We start from the raw sequence: 18425 nt of genomic DNA, 5'->3' as shown, positions 1-18425 counted from the left end.
AGGAAAGGGATCAATAGAGCTCCAGATTTTAGACAGTGTCATCTCTCTCTGCTTGATGGGTTAATACTGGAATGCATTGATCTGAAATGTGGGAAACAACATAATCAAAGATACGTAGTGGACGATACAATCACAAAAGGGTATTTCATCAGAATTTGGATGGGATGCGCAAATTACGCGTCTGCTGCTGACGTACGGTAGCGGTCGTGACTCACGCGCACACCTATAGTAATCGTTCTCTCTACCAATCGTGTAAGAAGAAGTAAGTTGCGCTCTGAATTTTAACCGCTGGAGGACAAATCAAAGAGTGAGTTGTAAAGAGGTCTAATAGATGACAACGCCCACCGATGTGTCTGTCTGACCCCAAAGTTACTATTTTGGGCTTTGAAGAATACACAATAGTGCACGGTGGGCTTTGCGTCAGGCAGCGCGCTGAATCGCTCTGCGCATTTCTGGACAGGTTGAGTCGTGAGCGCGGAAACGACACATCAAGCGTCTCAACGAGAAAACGTTCGATTGATGGTGCAGGTTATTTTCACTCCTCGAGACATAAATGAGCACATTTGATCTAATTCTTCGACATCAAGTAAGGTGAGTGCGCACGCATTTTTATGACATCCTTTGTTAAGGCAGTAGATTTAATATTGAGAACGTTTTGCTTGATTTAAAAAAATGATATGATCTCATTCGTGTTTGGTCTTCAAGGGAATTGTGTCTTCAGAGCTTATCATATTTTGAATCTTTTACAATCACCAGTCGCTGTTGTGTTAAAAGACGCACGAAATTTTTGTATCGATTGTTGCAATTTATTTCGTATTCCGATCATGCAAGCGCGTTTTATCAGCTTGCATGCGCCTCTTATCGATACCCGCGACGACAGTAATTTCAGGTAGATTGTGGGTTATATACGGCTTGTGTCGTTATATATCATGCGCGTCAGTATTAGGACAGCGGTGACACAAATATTTGACCTTGAGGATGCTGCACGACGCGTAGTACCCTGTTGAAAAACAATTAAACAGAGTCCACGTGTTTGTTTTTTTAAACTAACGTGAACATGTTGCTCGTTTCTGTTAGTATTGAAATATGAGTACATTTGAGAAGATTAGTTGAACGGCATCCTCTCCATGACTGCAGTAAGGCGCATCCTCAGGTGATGCTCGAGCTGGGGAGAGTTACTCGAAATAGAAACTTGACGAGATATTTAAATTGATTTCATTACACATGGCTACTTTGTTTACTATTTAACGTGAAATAACCAAGAATAAAACGTAAACACAAAAGTAAAAGTGTGGAAAACTTACCTTAAACATTAAATAATGGAAGTTTGCATCAAGACTATAGTGAATACATGTCTTCCATTGCCTTAAAGGGATAGTTCACCCACAAATGAAAATGTTGTCATCACCCTCTTGTCATTTTAAACCTGGATGGCTGTTTGTCTTCTGCAGAACACAAAAGTAGTTATTTTGAAAAATATTGGTAACCATACCCATTAATTTTCATTGTTTTTGTTTCCATATAAGTAAATAGGCACCGTTGTTCGGTTACCAATATTCTTCAAAATATCTTCTTTTGGGTTTTACAGAAGAAACGGCAAGAGGGTGTAAATGATGATAGCACTTTGATTTTTGGTTGAACTATCCCTTTAACTATAGCAGTAGATTATGACTGACAACGCAGGCTATCATTAAATACAACTGAACTGTTCTGGGATATATAAGATGAGTCAGAATTCCCATCTGCAGTCACATGCAGTTTATATCATTTTCTGTGTGCTTCATATTTTGAACATGAAGTGGAGACATTGTTTGTTTAATATGAAATCAGTTGTGACCCTCCCCATGTGTTCAATGATTTGACTACATGTGATTCACTGATGGATGTGTCTCCTCTCAAACCAGATCTCTTCTCTGGCTCAAATAGATGAGCTGTCACTCACTGAGATAGAGAGCATGCAGGTTCACAAGAAGCAGAGATGTGAGAATTTCATCAGGCTCCATTGCCTAGCAACCCAGTCAGATAAAATACTTGCATTTCGCATTATGATGTGTCATTGAACCAACGGGATATTTAGCTCGGGGGAGTGTGACTACTAAGAGAAGCCCTAGCTATACTGTGATCCCCACATTTTATATTCTTGGTAAAAATTATGAAAAATGTATTAACAAGTGAGGTTAAGATTTGTGTGTTTGTAATCCTGGCTGCTCAGACTTAGCATCAGCTGACCATGCATGTTTTTAATAACATGTGACCCAGTGTGGAAAACCCAGCTTGGGTCATTTTTTGTGATTTACCGTTTTCTACATAAACTCATTCTACATGTTAACATTATTCTGTGAAAACATAACCTTGAAATCTTTAGTATTGATATTTGGCCATGTCAAAGACTGAAATTATAGTGAATTTAATGGTTGAAACCAAACTTCGATGCTATCTCCTCACTGAAATATAATCCCTTCCATAATAAAATTGACGCAAAACTGACTGGCCTGCGTCCCGGACAGGGTGTACTTGAACACTAAATTTCACATTGAGTGCAAAGGTTCAATGTGTGATGTTTTTTTAATGGTTAAAAACAATTACACAATTGACCCAACCATATATCAATGCACATGCTACCAATTTTACGTAGAAGCTACTAACTAAATCTGGTTGATTTGGTTCACCCCATATGGTCCACCATGTATATATTAGCCAATGCAGTGTGTGTAGGTTCTCATGGGCGGTGGGTGGACATCGCCTAGCAACACAGCATCAACGTTCAGTGTCCTCATGTGTTCAAGATAAGATTTTTTCAGTAGCTAAAGCTGCTTCTCATTACCAAAGATAAACAGAGGTGACCAGAGCAAAGCTGTGCCATTGTCTGTATACATTCTGCAGTCATTCACAGCTCTTTCATCACCTCTGCTATAAGTAAATGTGTGTATTATCTGCTGAAAAGCTACATTAGTTGGATACTTTAGTGGCTCGTTCTTTTTTAAGTAGTGTTTTATTATAATTTCATAGTAAAGACTTAACAGTCCTTTCTCATGTTTACATGTTTTGTCTATCAAGATAATCTTTATAAATGGACACAAGATATGTTACTTTTAAAGCCTAAATACAATCTCCATGAGTAAAGGTTTGAGGGAGATGGAACCGGAAGTGCTAAAATGCTTACTCTCTTCTGGGGTTTGCATACAAAAATGCATCATCTCTGCACCACCATATATGGAAGGTCATTTATTGTTTCCGGGTCCAAACACTCAATAAATGCTAATATAAACTCATGGCGAGCTGTAAAACTATAGAAAAAAATCCCACATGGAATTTACCTATTTATTTTTCATAATTTATTCAAATATCGATGACTGAGAGTTTGTGAGCCTGGTGTATACAGTAAACAGTGCTTATAAATAGCAGTTTAAGCTGTAGCCCCGCTTGAAATGAATAGATACTTGGACCCGAAATGGGATTCCTCACGTCACCACTTAACAAGCGAATACTGTTTTAAAAGCTTCTCAGTGTGAGACCCCAAGAAATGGAATGATAAAATGCCAAGAGTATGATTTTGTAAATTCTTGTTAAAGGGTCACTACTATTTAGCAGATGCTAAAGATAACAGTTTTTTATTTTATTTTAGATGCTTTAAGTCATAACATAATTGTAACAGTTTGTTCTACTCCACAGTTTTTTAAGAGTTTACTAAAAAAGTGGAAAAAAAATTATCAAGAAGGATTCAATGTTTCCAAACTTTTGACTTGTACCATGTAGGCCCGTCATATTTTATCCTCTTTGCTCTTTCCACAGGACCACAAATCTTCATTCTCCAAACCTATTTTTCCTGACCTAAAGGGCAGCTGTTGTGTCCCCAAACTCGCCTGATCTCCGTCACAGCTTTAATTGTTAGGACCACCATAACACAGCACAACCATGCCTAAAGGCAGCAAAGTGACTCAGCGCGAGCACAGTAATGAGCATGTCACAGAGTCTGTGGCCGACCTTCTGGCGCTGGAGGCTCCAATGGACTACAAGACCAGCCAGATGAGCATGAACACGGCAGGAGGAGGTCCTCCACCCATAGGCAAACCAGACATCTCTCCAGATCTGGAGGATGGTCGTCCTGCCTGGAACAGTAAGCTGCAGTATATCCTGGCTCAGGTGGGCTTTTCAGTGGGCCTGGGCAACGTGTGGCGTTTTCCTTACCTTTGCCAGAAGAATGGAGGTGGTGAGTATCTGTTGGCTGGAAATCAAATCTCTTGATTTGTTTAAGAGGTTGCAGTACATCTCTGGTCTTCTTGGATGAAGTTTATTGGGAAGATCTTGTTTACTGGTCCTAAGGGGCTGTGGAAAATGAGAGTGAGAATATTGAACCACAGATTAGTTAGGAAATGAGGCTTGACTAATTTTTCATTTTATTCAGTTTTTTAATTTTTTTAAGGCAATGCTACAGTTACTATGCAGACAGCGTGATGTGTTTGTGCTGTCTAATAATAAACTAAAATGGCTTTAAAACTTAGGTTTGCAATTTTAACAGTCAATTATTTTCTCCTCATTTTAAGTAGATTGCCATGTTCGATTGACATATTCTCTTGAAACACTTTAGTTTAGTGTTATATAGAGCGTACAATGCTACAGGCCGTTTATTACAGGAAAGTCAAGGCCAGCATGGTGTTGATTTGTGATATTACATGCTATCATTTTCACTTGCTGGTGACCTGTAACAATGATCAGTTGTACATTAGCAAATTCATGAAGAAACAGAAGTGGATTTTGGAGACCAGAGCACCTCAGAGAAGATGCTTCACTATTACATTTGACAACAACAGAAAATAATTTACAGTTGAAACTGCTTTGAGTAGCTTATTTCTCCTATGTATAATATGTAAAATATAAATATATTATATATATTTATATATCTTGTCCCTGCTTTTCTAGGCAACTATGGATATTTCTCAGGGGACCTTGTTTCTTTCATGCACCCCCACCGTCTCTATCTTCTGTTTCATCTCTCTGTCCGTTTATTTCTCTTCTGTGCAAAACCTGCTATTTCCATTTTATTTGTCGCATACGTTTAAAAACCCAGACAAAAGCCCCCACAACGCAACATTGGACATTCCGCAATCAAAATAATAGTGGGTACCTAACCAGTCCTGGATCTGCTCTCTGACCATCTGTGTCTCTGATTACACTTATTATATCCCAGGAGGATGGGTTTGTGGTCACCCGACAGCATTGTGAGCTTATTTATGGATGCAGTTATTTTCTGAGTGTTCTTTGACTTTAAACAGAGACTGGTGAATAAAATGAGGGTGTAGCTGCTAAGCGCAGACTAAACTCTTCGTCACCATGGAGCTATTGTTTGACGTCAAAGCATCATGACTTGCTGTTTTATTGTGTTGTGCAAGGCCTCTGTCTGTTCATTCATGCTAACTGAGGCTCAGTTATTAGCCTATAGCAGATGCCATATGCGCTTGCACCTGGACTTTGGACAATACAAAATACAAAAAACAATCAAAGCATGATGTAAGCTTTTATTCAGTAAATTACTGGTATACTAATTTACATGATTTGGTAGGTTCATTTAGACAAACTAAATTATAATATTAATAATAATACAAATTTAAATTATATTTAAAATAATATACTCAAAATAATCATTTTTATTTGTACATATTAAAAAAAACGCTAACAAAAAGAAATCATCAGTAAAGTCAGCTGGACTACTTTTGCAATATTTTGACCTGAATTAATGATTTGATTTTTAAAGGCATTTATTACATAAAAACCCTGTGTTGTTTTGTGGTTTAATCAATTTAAACAATCAAAAAGGATGCAAAACATAGGTATTTTGAGTTTGTGAAAGGGAATTCCCTATGGAGAAAATCAAATGCCGCCCTCCATCCGCACTTCGCTGACTTCAGGCAGAAAATCCATTATTTCATGGATTTTGTATCACGATATTGCTGAAAGGTAAATGCAGGAAATGGGATTCAAATCATAAATATTTCCCCCTATTTTGTCCCACCACTTCTCAAACAAAAGTTTTATCCTTGTATGTGTATAACAAGGCATGTTAAAACTCTACTTCTGTGCAGGAGCTTGATTGATGTTGGCCTATTGAGTGTTGGTTAAAAAGCCTGTAAGAACATTGCTCTCTGTTTATAATCATCCTTGTCTGCTCTATAGGTGCCTACCTTGTTCCATACTTCATCCTCCTTATCCTTATTGGCATCCCGCTGTTCTTCTTGGAGCTGGCGGTTGGCCAAAGGATCCGTCGCGGGAGCATCGGCGTATGGAATTACGTTTATCCACGACTCGGTGGTATCGGAGTGTCCAGCCTGATGGTGAGTCAATGACAAAAGAACATTTAAGCATTTAGCATTATGCTTTTCTCTATGTAAAATAAATAGTCCAAATGTGCAATTAGATATAGTTTGCAGTCAAGTGTGAAAGTGCATTTTGCATTTAAAAATAAATAGATTTGTTATACTTACTAATCTATGTACTTAGCTTGTTAATTTCTTCACTTAAAAATTCATAAAAAAGGTATAAATACTTAATGTTACTTATTAGGAGTAGGAAAAAGAAGTCGGCATTTAGTTATGAGTAATATAAATACAGTTTTATACTGTAGCAACTGTCCACATCTTGATCATGTCAGCACAAACTGGGTGATTGATGGTGTTTTAGATCCTGGTTCAGGTGCTAATAAATTAAATAATGTCCAAACAAAATGACATGCTGTCAACATTAATATTAGCGACTTCATCACGTGTCTTCCAGAACCATTTGCATTTTTTCACTTGCACCTCTTAGTTGTGATAAAGGGCTTTGTGAAATCATTCATTTTTTTATGATTCACTGACCTAAAAGTGCTAATCCACCAAGTTTTCTGTGCTGAGGCATTCATTACAAGTTACTCTTTTCAGATCAGCCTAAAGCGGACAGAGTCCTATTACATGGGGTTTGAACTGAAAAAATAGCTCTTGCTGAATATTAGACTTATTTATTTTCAGTTCCACCTGCACCTGAACTTTGTTTAAATTCCTTTTTGCAAGTCAGCAAGCATTAAGGCCTTTTGGGAGGATACCATGAGCTGATGCACCAGAGCAGGATCCTGGTATAGCATGAATGCTGTTTCAACAGCAATTTCTTGGGAATAGCTTTCTTGTTAGGTATAGTCATATACAGTATAAATATCCAAACATTTAATAGTCCAAACATTTAAGATGACTAGAAAAAAGTATATTATCTGTTTCATTAAATAATTGAATAAACAAATTGCAATGAATTATATTTAAATTACAATACTTGATATATTTGCCCTTGGCTTTATTGACAGCATGTACTCAAACTGACATGCACTGGCTTGTGTGTCTCAATGGAGTCAGGAAGATCTGAACTATTTGTACATATTATTTATTTTACTTTTTAATGCTTTATTTACAGGTTTAAAGAAAATCACAAGGTCTCAGATTTTTGCACCCCTTTTATATCCTATAAAGAGTCCGCTTGAAATTTTAAACAATTTGAAGAAGCACTCACTGATAAAACCTGTAAAGAAAGCTGTTTTGGTACCATGGGCCAAATAAAGGGACTGTGGAGAAACATTCTGCTGCAGCTGCAGCTATTTATACCCATGAAGCTGGAGCCGTGTAGGTCGCAGGAAGAATGTGCTTGAATTATTCAATAACTTAATGTGCTGTGGACCTGTGACGTAGACCAGCACCATTACGGCCCTGTTTCACAGACTGCGGGGATAAAGAGAGGGATAGATTTGTTAACAGCAAGCACACTGCTAAACCCTGAGCACTCATCGGCATTCTGCTGTTTTACACGTGACGTGTATTCGTCTTCTTTTGTTTTGCTTCTATTTTAAACAGAATGAAAGGGCTAGTAAGGCTATCGAGTTTTAGGATATCATATACAGTATCCGATGATACTTAGTCTGACTGGAGCCAGACTTAAAGGTATCAGCATAAAGTCTGATGCAAAGAGGGGAGGGAAGTGTATGACCTGGATGCTGTGATTTATGCTTTATGGGCACTTAAATTTGTTTAACCAATCACCTGAGGCGTAACAGTCATGTGACTGATCATCTATTCATTCATTCATTCATTTTCTACCGCTTATCCGGGGCCGGGTCGCGGGGGCAGCAGTCTAAGCAGAGATGCCCAGACATCCCTCACCCTAGACACTTCCTCCAGCTCTTCCGGGGGGACACCGAGGCGTTCCCAGGCCAGCCGGGAGACATAGTCCCACCAGCGTGTCCTAGGTCTTCCCCGGGGTCTCCTCCCGGTCGGACGGGCCCGGAGCACCTTCCGGGGAAGGCGTCCAGTAGGCATCCGTAACAGATGCCCAACCCACCTCAGCTGACCCCTCTCGATGTGGAGGAGCAGCGGCTCTACTCCGAGCTCCTCCCGGGTGACCGAGCTTCTCACCCTATCTCTAAGGGATCGCCCAGCCACCCTGCGGAGGAAGCTCATTTCAGCCGCCTGTATCCGGGATCTTGTCCTTTCGGTCATGACCCAAAGCTCATGACCATAGGTGAGAGTAGGAACGTAGATTGACCGGTAAATTGAGAGCTTCGCCTTGCGGCTCAGCTCTTTCTTCACCACGACGGACCGGTACATCGACCGCATTACTGCAGAAGCTGCACCGATCCGTCTGTCAATCTCCCGTTCCATCCTTCCCTCACTCGTGAACAAGACCCCGAGATACTTAAACTCCTCCACTTGAGGAAGGAACTCTCCACCAACCTGAAGTGGGCAAGCCACCCTTTTCCGACTGAGGACCATGGCCTCGGATTTGGAGGTACTGATTTTCATTCCAGCCGCTTCACACTCTGCTGTAAACCGTCCCAGTGCATGCTGAAGGTCCTGGTTTGAAGGGGCCAACACGACAACATCATCCGCAAATAGCAGAGACGAGATCGTGTCGTCCCCAAACCTGACACCCTCCGGCCCCTGGCTGCGCCTAGAAATTCTGTCCATAAAAATTACGAACAGAACCGGTGACAAAGGACAGCCCTGCCGGAGTCCGACATGCACTGGGAACAAGTCCGACTTACTGCCGGCAATGCGAACCAAGCTCCTGCTCCGGCCGTACAGGGACCTGACAGCCCTTAGCAAAGGACCACAGACCCCATACTCCCGAAGCACCCTCCACAGGATGCCACGAGGGACACAGTCGAATGCCTTCTCCAAATCCACAAAACACATGTGGATTGGTTGAGCAAACTCCCATGAACCCTCCAGCACCCTGTAGAGGGTGTAGAGCTGGTCCAGCGTTCCACGGCCTGGACGAAAACCACACTGTTCCTCCTGAATCCGAGGTTCTACTATCGGCCGTATTCTCCTCTCCAGTACCCTGGCATAGACTTTCCCGGGAAGGCTGAGAAGTGTGATCCCCCTGTAGTTGGAACACACCCTCCGGTCCCCCTTCTTAAAAAGAGGGACCACCACCCCGGTCTGCCATCCCAGAGGCACTGTCCCCGACCGCCACGCGATGCTGCAGAGGCGTGTCAGCCAAGACAGCCCCACAACATCCAGAGACTTGAGGTACTCAGGGCGAATCTCATCCACCCCCGGTGCCTTGCCACTGAGGAGTTTCTTGACTACCTCAGTGACTTCGGCTTGGGTGATGGACGAGTCCACCTCTGAGCCCTCAGCTTCTGCTTCCTCAATGGAGGACGTGACGGTGGGATTGAGGAGATCCTCGAAGTACTCCTTCCACCGTCCGACGACATCCCCAGTTGAGGTCAACAGCCTCCCACCTCCACTGTAAACAGCATTGGTAGGGCACTGTTTCCCTCTCCTGAGGCGCCGGACGGTTTGCCAGAATCTCTTCGAGGCCAGTCGATAGTCCTTCTCCATGGCCTCACCAAACTCCTCCCAGGCCCGAGTTTTTGCCTCCACAACCACCCGGGCAGCAGTCCGCTTGGCCTGCCGGTACCTGTCAGCTGCCTCAGGAGTCCCACAAGCCAACCAGGCCCGATAAGACTCCTTCTTCAGCTTGACGGTTTCCCTTACTTCCGGTGTCCACCACCGGGTTCGGGGATTCCCGCCTCTACAGGCACCGGAGACTTTACGGCCACAGCTCCGAGTGGCCGCTTCGACAATGGAGGCGGAGAACATGGTCCACTCGGACTCAATGTCTCCTGCCTCCCTCGGGATCTGGTTGAAGCTCTGCCGGAGGTGGGAGTTAAAGATCTCTCTGACAGGAGACTCGGCCAGGCGTTCCCAGCAGACCCTTACAGTACGTTTGGGCCTGCCGAGTCTGTCCAGCTTCCTCTCCTGCCATCGGATCCAACTCACCACCAGGTGGTGATCAGTTGACAGCTCCGCCCCTCTCTTAACCCGAGTGTCCAAAACATATGGTCGCAGGTCAGATGAAACAACCACAAAGTCGATCATCGACCTGCGGCCTAGGGTGTCCTGGTGCCACGTGCACTGATGGACACCCTTATGCTTGAACATGGTGTTCGTTATAGACAAACTGTGACTAGCACAGAAGTCCAATAACTGAACACCGCTCGGGTTCAGATCAGGGGGGCCGTTCCTCCCAATCACGCCCCTCCAGGTATCACTGTCGTTGCCGACATGGGCGTTGAAGTCCCCCAGTAAGACGACGGAGTCCCCAGTCGGAGTACTTTCCAGCACCCCTCCCAGAGACTCCAAGAAGGTCGGGTACTCTGCACTGCCGTTCGGCCCGTAGGCACAAACAACAGTGAGAGACCTAACCCCGACCCGTAGGCGCAGGGAAACGACCCTCTCGTTCACCGGGGTAAACTCCAACACATGGCGGGAGAGCTGGGGGGCTATAAGCAGACCCACGCCAGCCCGCCGCCTCTCCCCATGGGCAACTCCAGAGTGATGAAGTGTCCATCCTCTCTCGAGGAGTGTGGTTCCAGAGCCCAAGCCATGCGTAGAGGTGATCCCGACTATCTCTAGTCGGAACCTCTCAACCTCACGCACCATCTCAGGCTCCTTCCCCGCCAGCGAGGTGACATTCCACGTCCCTAGAGCTAGCTTCCGTGTCCAGGGATCGGGCTGTCGAGGCACTCTCCTCCGACTGCCGCCCGATCCACTACGCACCGACCCCCTATGGTCCCTCCCGCACGTGGTGAGCCCACGGGAAGGCGGCCCCACGTCGCTCCTTCGGGCTGAGCCCGGCCGGACCCCGTGGGGAAAGGCCCGGCCACCAGGCGCTCGCATACGAGCACCGACCCCGGGCCTGGCTCCAGGGTGGTGCCCCGGTTGCGCCATACCGGGCGACGTCACGGTCCTTGTTATTTCCAACATCATAAGGGGTTTTTGAACCACTCTTAGTCTGACCCGTCGCCTAGGACCTGTTTGCCTTGGGAGACCCTACCAGGGGCATATAGCCCCCGACAACATAGCTCCTAGGGTCACTCGGGTACTCAAACCCCTCCACCACGTTAAGGTGGCGGTTCAAGGAAGGGGCGGTTCAACTGATCATCTACATTACGTCTATTTCAAGCACTAGTGCAACATTTGTTCGTTTCTTTTTATTGTATTAGAATACATGGCTGTTTTTAAATATAATTTACTTATGAAGTTCTTTGACTCAAATAAAACATTTGAACATCTTTCATGGTGATTATTCATTGAGAATGAATGAAGGACCCTACACTCCTAAGGCTGGGTTTTGCATAGTGTGTCTCCATTTTAAAGGAACAGTTCACCCACAAATAAAAGTTCTGTCTTTATTCACTCACCCTCAAGCTGTTCCAAATGTATAAATGTCTTTGTTCTGATGAACACAGAGAAATATATTTGGAAGAATGCTTGTAACCAAACAATTCTTGGCCACTATTGACTACCATTGTAGAAAAAATGCTTTATCATTTTATATGTTCTGTTGAACAAAAAAATGAAGAATGTTTGAAGAATGTAGGAAAGCAAACAGTTCTGTGGCACGTTTGACTACCATTGTGATGTTTCCTACTATGGTGGTGTCCAAGAACGTTTCGGTTACAAGCATTCCTCCAAATATATTTCTCTGTGTTCATCAGAAGAAAGAAATATATACAGATTTAGAGCAACTCGAAGGTAAGTAAATTATATTTTTGGGTGAACTGTCCCTTTAAATGTTTGTTCCAAACTTATACTCTTTGTGCTTATTTTCTTACATACCATCTTCTTATTCCACAGGTGTGTGGTTTCGTGGGTCTGTACTATAACGTGATTATCGGCTGGAGCATCTTCTACTTCTTTCAATCGTTTCAGTACCCCCTACCCTGGAGTGAATGTCCCATCAGAAGAAATGGCAGCCAAGCCAGTGAGAATACTGCAATTACATCGTCACATATTCCGCAATGCTTCATAAGCTCTGTTGTCCAGGGCATGTTGTGTGTTTGAGGAATCCCAGCATGCCTAGCGGTAGTGAATGCCAAGAGAATAAACAGATCCAAACAGAGAGCAGCAGTCTGACAAGTGACTAGTGAAACGTTGCATATCTAAAAAAAAGGTTAAATTAACACAGAATGTAAAAAAAAATGTCTGCAGTTGACATAGACTTTTAACAAAATCTAAATCTGTACCACGTTTAGTAAATAAAAATTAGCAATGCATTGGATGTACAGTTGCTATGCATGCGTATCTGCAATGATTGAACAATGCTTGAACAATATCTATATTTCCACATAATTGTATCGAGCATGCTGTGGATATGCTAAATTGATCGGTAGATCTAATTTAAACAGTATAAATTAATAGACATAGATATTTACCCAATTTACCCAATTTAGTTGTGGAACCCGAGTGTGAGAAGAGCTCAGCGACCACATACTTCTGGTACCGTGAGACCCTGAATATCACCAGCACAATTGCAGAAAGCGGGGGTCTGAACTGGAGGATGACTCTATCGCTGCTGGCTGCCTGGTTTATTGTCTGTTTGGCTGTTATAAGGGGCATTCAGTCTTCTGGGAAGGTAAGGCAGACCTGGAACAGCATGAGTAATGTAATGAGATTCACTTGAGTCTATTGAACTGGGAAATGACTCCATTTTTAGAACATCTCTGCTGCATTAATTAAATGCATTTTCCAGTTAGACAATTACGATGCGTGATCAAGATTATTTTCAGAAAGTTTGTTTGTGCCTGAAGCTAATTCACAATGTGATAGTACTGCTAATGTTAAAAAAACATGTTTAATGATGAACATGAAAATGTGTTGCATAGCAACTGTAGGAATGGCCCAAACGTGAATCTTGCACAGAAATATCCATTTACAATTTATCTGCTAAAATGTCTAAACAACAGGGACAGTAACTGTTCTCTGTCAAATTAAAACATTGAATCTCTTTCTTATCAGGCCAGCATGAGCCAAACACTTCACATATTCAGATCAAACTACAAACAATAGATCCTCTTAACTCTGTTACATTGTGTGCTCTGCAGGTGATGTACTTCAGCTCTCTGTTTCCATATGTGGTGCTCTTCTGTTTCCTGGTGAGGGGGATGTTTCTTAAAGGAGCAGTAGATGGAATCGCCCACATGTTCACGCCCAAGGTAGGTGGAGGGTGTGCTCACGCCCTTAAAGACACATGCACGCTGTTCAGATGACTCAACTCAGTCTCAGAGCAGTTCGTGGCATAGACACAACATTTTGAATCTATTCGTTCGTGTTCATGGAGTCAGCGAACACGATCTTTTCGTGTCACTCAGCGCGACTTTCAATACACAGACTATGTGTATTTACATTTATATATTTATAGCCTGAAAACTAAGCCTAGCCCCGCCCCAAACCTTATCTCACAGGGGAGAAAACCCAGCATATTGAGTTGATATATATTTATACATATGAAACATACAGTGTATTATAATTCAATCAATTGTAGGTCGTGGTGGGTGACACGAAAAAAGGGAGAAATTGTCAGGATAGTAAACATGAATTAATAGATCACCATTCCTGACAATGTCACAAATTCCCATGAGACTGTGTTGGATGAATTAGGATTTATTCCTTAGGAAGCTAGGGGAGACATTTTGTGCAGAGCAAGCAAAGCTTTAATATTTGAGAGCCAGTTGATCATTTCTGCAGCTGAATGTAGTGTGTGTGTGTGTGTGTGTGTGTGTGCGCTTAGCTGCTAGAGTCCCCCTAGTGCTGAAGATGCTGTATTTATTCAACTTTGACAAATAATATGAATAAATATTGATACATTTTATTACATTGATCAATGTTATTTTAATAGTAAACAATAAAAAACATATATATTATCTATAATATCTAACTTATTATTATAAATAATAAGAACATAATAACAATTACTTATTTTGTATTATTAATTACTTATTTTGTATTATTAATTCATACCGATTTAGAAGTGTCAATGCTTAGTATTTATTACAAATAGGACTAATGTGTTGTAATGTAAAATGTATATATTTACATAACAGAAAGATAACATTATTTTAATTGCATTATAAAAACAAATTGAAGGCCACTGCTGATATGCCTTTCGCTGCTGTCCTTCCATTCATTATTATTTTTAGTCGCCCTTTTGTTTGTCATTGGGTTTTGCAAATATTTAGCGAATAAAAAAGTATTAAACACAGCTTGTAAACTTTGACAACACAGTAAAGTATGTATTTATTTAAAAAGTCGTGTTTTTCCATTTCCTAAAAAACACAACACAATGGACATCTGAGGTTTCAGATCTAAAGCGACAATTTGTTTTGTAATTAAAGGTTGAAACTCAATAAGGGTTTAATTTACCTTCACCTTTGTGATAAATCACTGATGTTTAATTGTAGCTGGAGATCATGTTGGAGCCGCAGGTGTGGCGTGAGGCTGCCACTCAAGTCTTCTTCGCTCTGGGTTTGGGCTTCGGAGGAGTGATTGCCTTCTCCAGCTACAACAAAAGAGACAACAACTGTCATTTTGATGCTGTTCTTGTGTCCGTCATCAACTTTATGACCTCTATTCTGGCCACACTGGTGGTGTTCGCTGTGCTGGGCTTTAAAGCTAACATCATGAACGAAAAATGTGTGGTCGAGTATGTATGATCTTTAAACATATGTATATTTTAATATTACGAAAGGAATTTTTGAAATAATTATGGATTAGGCTGTGATATTTTAAATCAATTTTTTCCAACATCTCATGTCTGTGTTTCGACCTGTAGGAACGCTGAAAAGATCCTAGGCTACTTGAGCTCAAATGTGTTGAGTCCGGATCTCATCCCCCCTCATGTGAACTTCTCCCATCTCACCTCATCGGATTATGCTGAGATGTACGGCGTGATAAAGATCGTCAAGGAAGACAGTTTTGCGCAGCTGGGTCTGGAACAGTGTTTGCTGGAGGATGAGCTCAATAAGGTTGGTGTTCGGTGTCCTGATAAAATATTGTTTACCACATAAAAAAATTTAAAAAACTATAATCTCAACCTCTCTCAATTGATAGTGATCTGTATTATTTCACATTCTCTCTCGCTCTCTCTCTGTCTATCTCCAACCCCCAAAGTCGGTTCAAGGCACTGGATTGGCCTTTATTGCCTTCACAGAGGCCATGACCCACTTCCCAGCTTCTCCATTCTGGTCTGTTATGTTTTTCTTCATGTTAATTAACCTTGGCCTGGGCAGCATGATTGGCACCATGACTGGCATCACCACGCCCATTCTGGATACCTTTAAAATCCGTAAAGAAATTCTCACAGGTGAGAACTCCTGGGGTTTGCCTTATTAATTCAATATAAACTCACTTCATTAGCATTCTGTGATTTGGGGTCATTTCTTGGTCAGTCACCATATGTCAGATAGTCAAAGACCGTCTAGAAATAACTCTGAAAAAACATACGTAACTTGTTCAATATTTCTCTGTATTTTCACAGTGGGCTGCTGTATTGTGGCATTTTTCTGCGGCTTGCTGTTCGTCCAGCGTTCAGGGAACTATTTTGTAGCCATGTTCGATGACTACTCTGCTGGTTTGCCTCTTACCATCGTGGTGATCTTGGAAAATATATCTGTAGCCTGGATCTATGGTACCAAGAGGTGGGCAAGAACATTTGTTAGGTTACTTTATACTTTCTAAGGAAACAGACTCACCTCACTATGCATTCGATTTGTTACCTTGTTTCTGATCATGCATCTGTGTTTTTACTTAATTTGACATGTTCGTTGCCGTTCAGGTTCATGCAGGATCTGGAAGACATGCTGGGTTTCAGACCTTACGCTGTTTACTTCTACCTGTGGAAGTACGTGTCTCCAGTGTGTCTGCTTATACTGATTTCCGCCACCATTGTGGAGATGGCCATCAGCCCTCCAGGATACAACGCATGGGTGCAGGAACTGGTCAGTTGACATTTACAAATGCTAGGGGGGTTTAAAAAAAGGAGTCACTCACTCTGTCTCTCTGTCTTCTCAGGCCTCCGAGAGGTTTCAAAGTTATCCTCCTTGGGCACTAGGGATGTGTTTTGCTCTCATTATTGTGGCCATGCTTCCTCTTCCGTTGGTCTTCATCGCTCGTCACTATAACTGGCTCCCCGATGGCTCCAACAAGCTGTCCGTCTCTTACCGCAAAAGCCTGGCAAAGGAGGCCTCTAACCTTGAAGATGAGACCAGGTTTATCCTAGGGAAGAATCCGAGCGAAGCTCCTTCTCCCATGCCCGGTCACCGGGCTTATCTGGGCCCAGGAATCTCCTCTCCTGTGGAACTCATCACCAACTCTACCTCCATCAGCGGCTATGGCAGCAGTTACCAGACCAACCCCGCCCCGCCCAAATCTGAGTCATGATCCTGCAACCCGCCAACCCCAGACTGAGATGAAAGAGTGAGAAACATACCGAATGAAGAAGGTCTTAGTGTTGGTCACATCTTAACCCAAACCATCCAGTCACCGAATCCATTTATTCATTTGGACTAAAGATGTCGATCTGAAGATAAACATATCCTGGGATTACCGTATCAGTCGCATGAGTGAGTGACTGTAAAATGGTTTATTTGGTGAGCTGGTGAGTTATTTGTCTAAAGGTAATATTCTCATATACAACATCATTTATTTAGTCATCTTGATAGTTCTCACTGTTAAGGTGTTACCAATACTTCTACTCAAGAGATGCCATTTTCATTTAAACCCACTTTTAGAGCCATACACAACTCAGAGGGGGCTCAGAGAAACTCAACTTTCACTTATTAATGGATATTCGAATGTCACTGTTAAATACAGACCACCTGACAGTAGAGCGGATCTATAGCTGTGATTTCTGTTACTGACTGAAGCATGTGTTCAGTGTTGTAGAGTTTACAGATTTTGCACAACAGCTTGTCACGTCCACATTTTACCACAAGAGGGCGACGTATGTATTCATACACATTGTCTCAGTGCCGTATCAAAAAATACAGTATCATTGTCAGGGTCAGGTCTTGTCTAATATAACTAGACTAAATAGAGTATATTATATTTTGATGTTTTTTATTTTTTGTAAACTAAACTAATGTGACTGTCTGATGAGAGGAAATTAAGTAGTTTTAAGGATGCAATAAGGTGTTCAGTTTGAGCCAAGAAAACTCCACCAAGCACAATAGCTTAAATTTTTTTGACCAAAACATTTATGTAGTTGTCTGCAGTTGCAATAATAGAATTGTTCCTAAAAGGCATGGTATTGTAATGAGTCTCTAAATTGGAAATGTGATGCTTGGTGGAGAACACTCAATGACAGGAGTATAATATCATTCCCAATGAAATTGCTCATGAAGACAGCAAGTGTCTGTTTCTGATAGAATGGTACCCAAACCACTGTATTCACAAGTTCATTAATTACAGGGTTAACAAATGCCAATGTTTTATTATTTATTTCACTGTCCAACAAATCAAATGGAAAAAATGGTCGATGTATTTCTGCACAGAACCTTAATTGCAAAAACGTTTATTTTTACAATTTTAATTATATCCAATGTTTATTCTTTATATTGATTATTATAAACTGTATCCTGGGCATCATGGAACATACAAATGTTAAAATATTAAAAAAATAAGTTAATGTATATTTAACTAATGTAGAAAATGGGGATCGGTTTTCTCGAGGAACCAAAGTTTAGTCGGTCTTGGTTTGCGTAATGTGTCGTTCCTTTACGTGTTGTTTAGAATGAATACAGTGAAGACTGCCTAATGTACACGTGAACCGCTGCCGTTAAATGCTCACTGCCTAATAATCTATAAATCTAAACAATACTCTTCTTTTTAGCTTAGCTTATGTGCTCCTATTGATACTCTGCTCCCATTGAAAGAGATTCACTTCAGTATTTATTCCAATCGAAATCGATTCAGGGAGCAGAGAGCTGAAGAAGGGGCAATGAGACGAATTAGAGACCAGCAGAGGAAATGTGTTCTTTAATGAAACGCTGATGTATAAAACAGCACAGCGTTTGATCATCCAGCTGCCTGCAGCTTTTGCGTCTGTCACAAAAGGTGCGGAGT

General features: G+C 41.9%; 1 protein-coding gene across 1 annotated transcript; it reads left to right on the top strand.

Annotated features, from left to right (window-relative positions):
• The first annotated feature begins 453 nt into the window (after window positions 1-453).
• On the top strand, window positions 454-17958 carry slc6a17 (solute carrier family 6 member 17). The gene is made up of 12 exons (XM_079466981.1): window positions 454-591; window positions 3793-4210; window positions 6172-6329; window positions 12162-12288; window positions 12758-12939; window positions 13409-13519; window positions 14765-15006; window positions 15136-15328; window positions 15474-15666; window positions 15841-16000; window positions 16138-16300; window positions 16374-17958. Exons 2-12 carry the CDS (start codon window positions 3916-3918, stop codon window positions 16740-16742), a joined length of 2193 nt encoding a protein of 730 aa, XP_079323107.1. The 5' UTR covers window positions 454-591; window positions 3793-3915; the 3' UTR covers window positions 16743-17958.
• Window positions 17959-18425: the final 467 nt, after the last annotated feature.

This window comes from Barbatula barbatula (genome assembly GCF_947034865.1).
Source record: "Barbatula barbatula genome assembly, chromosome: 11".
Lineage (NCBI taxonomy): Eukaryota > Metazoa > Chordata > Actinopteri > Cypriniformes > Nemacheilidae > Barbatula > Barbatula barbatula.
The sequence above is the reverse complement of the archived record's forward strand: the minus strand, read 5'-3'. Positions and strand labels throughout refer to the sequence as shown.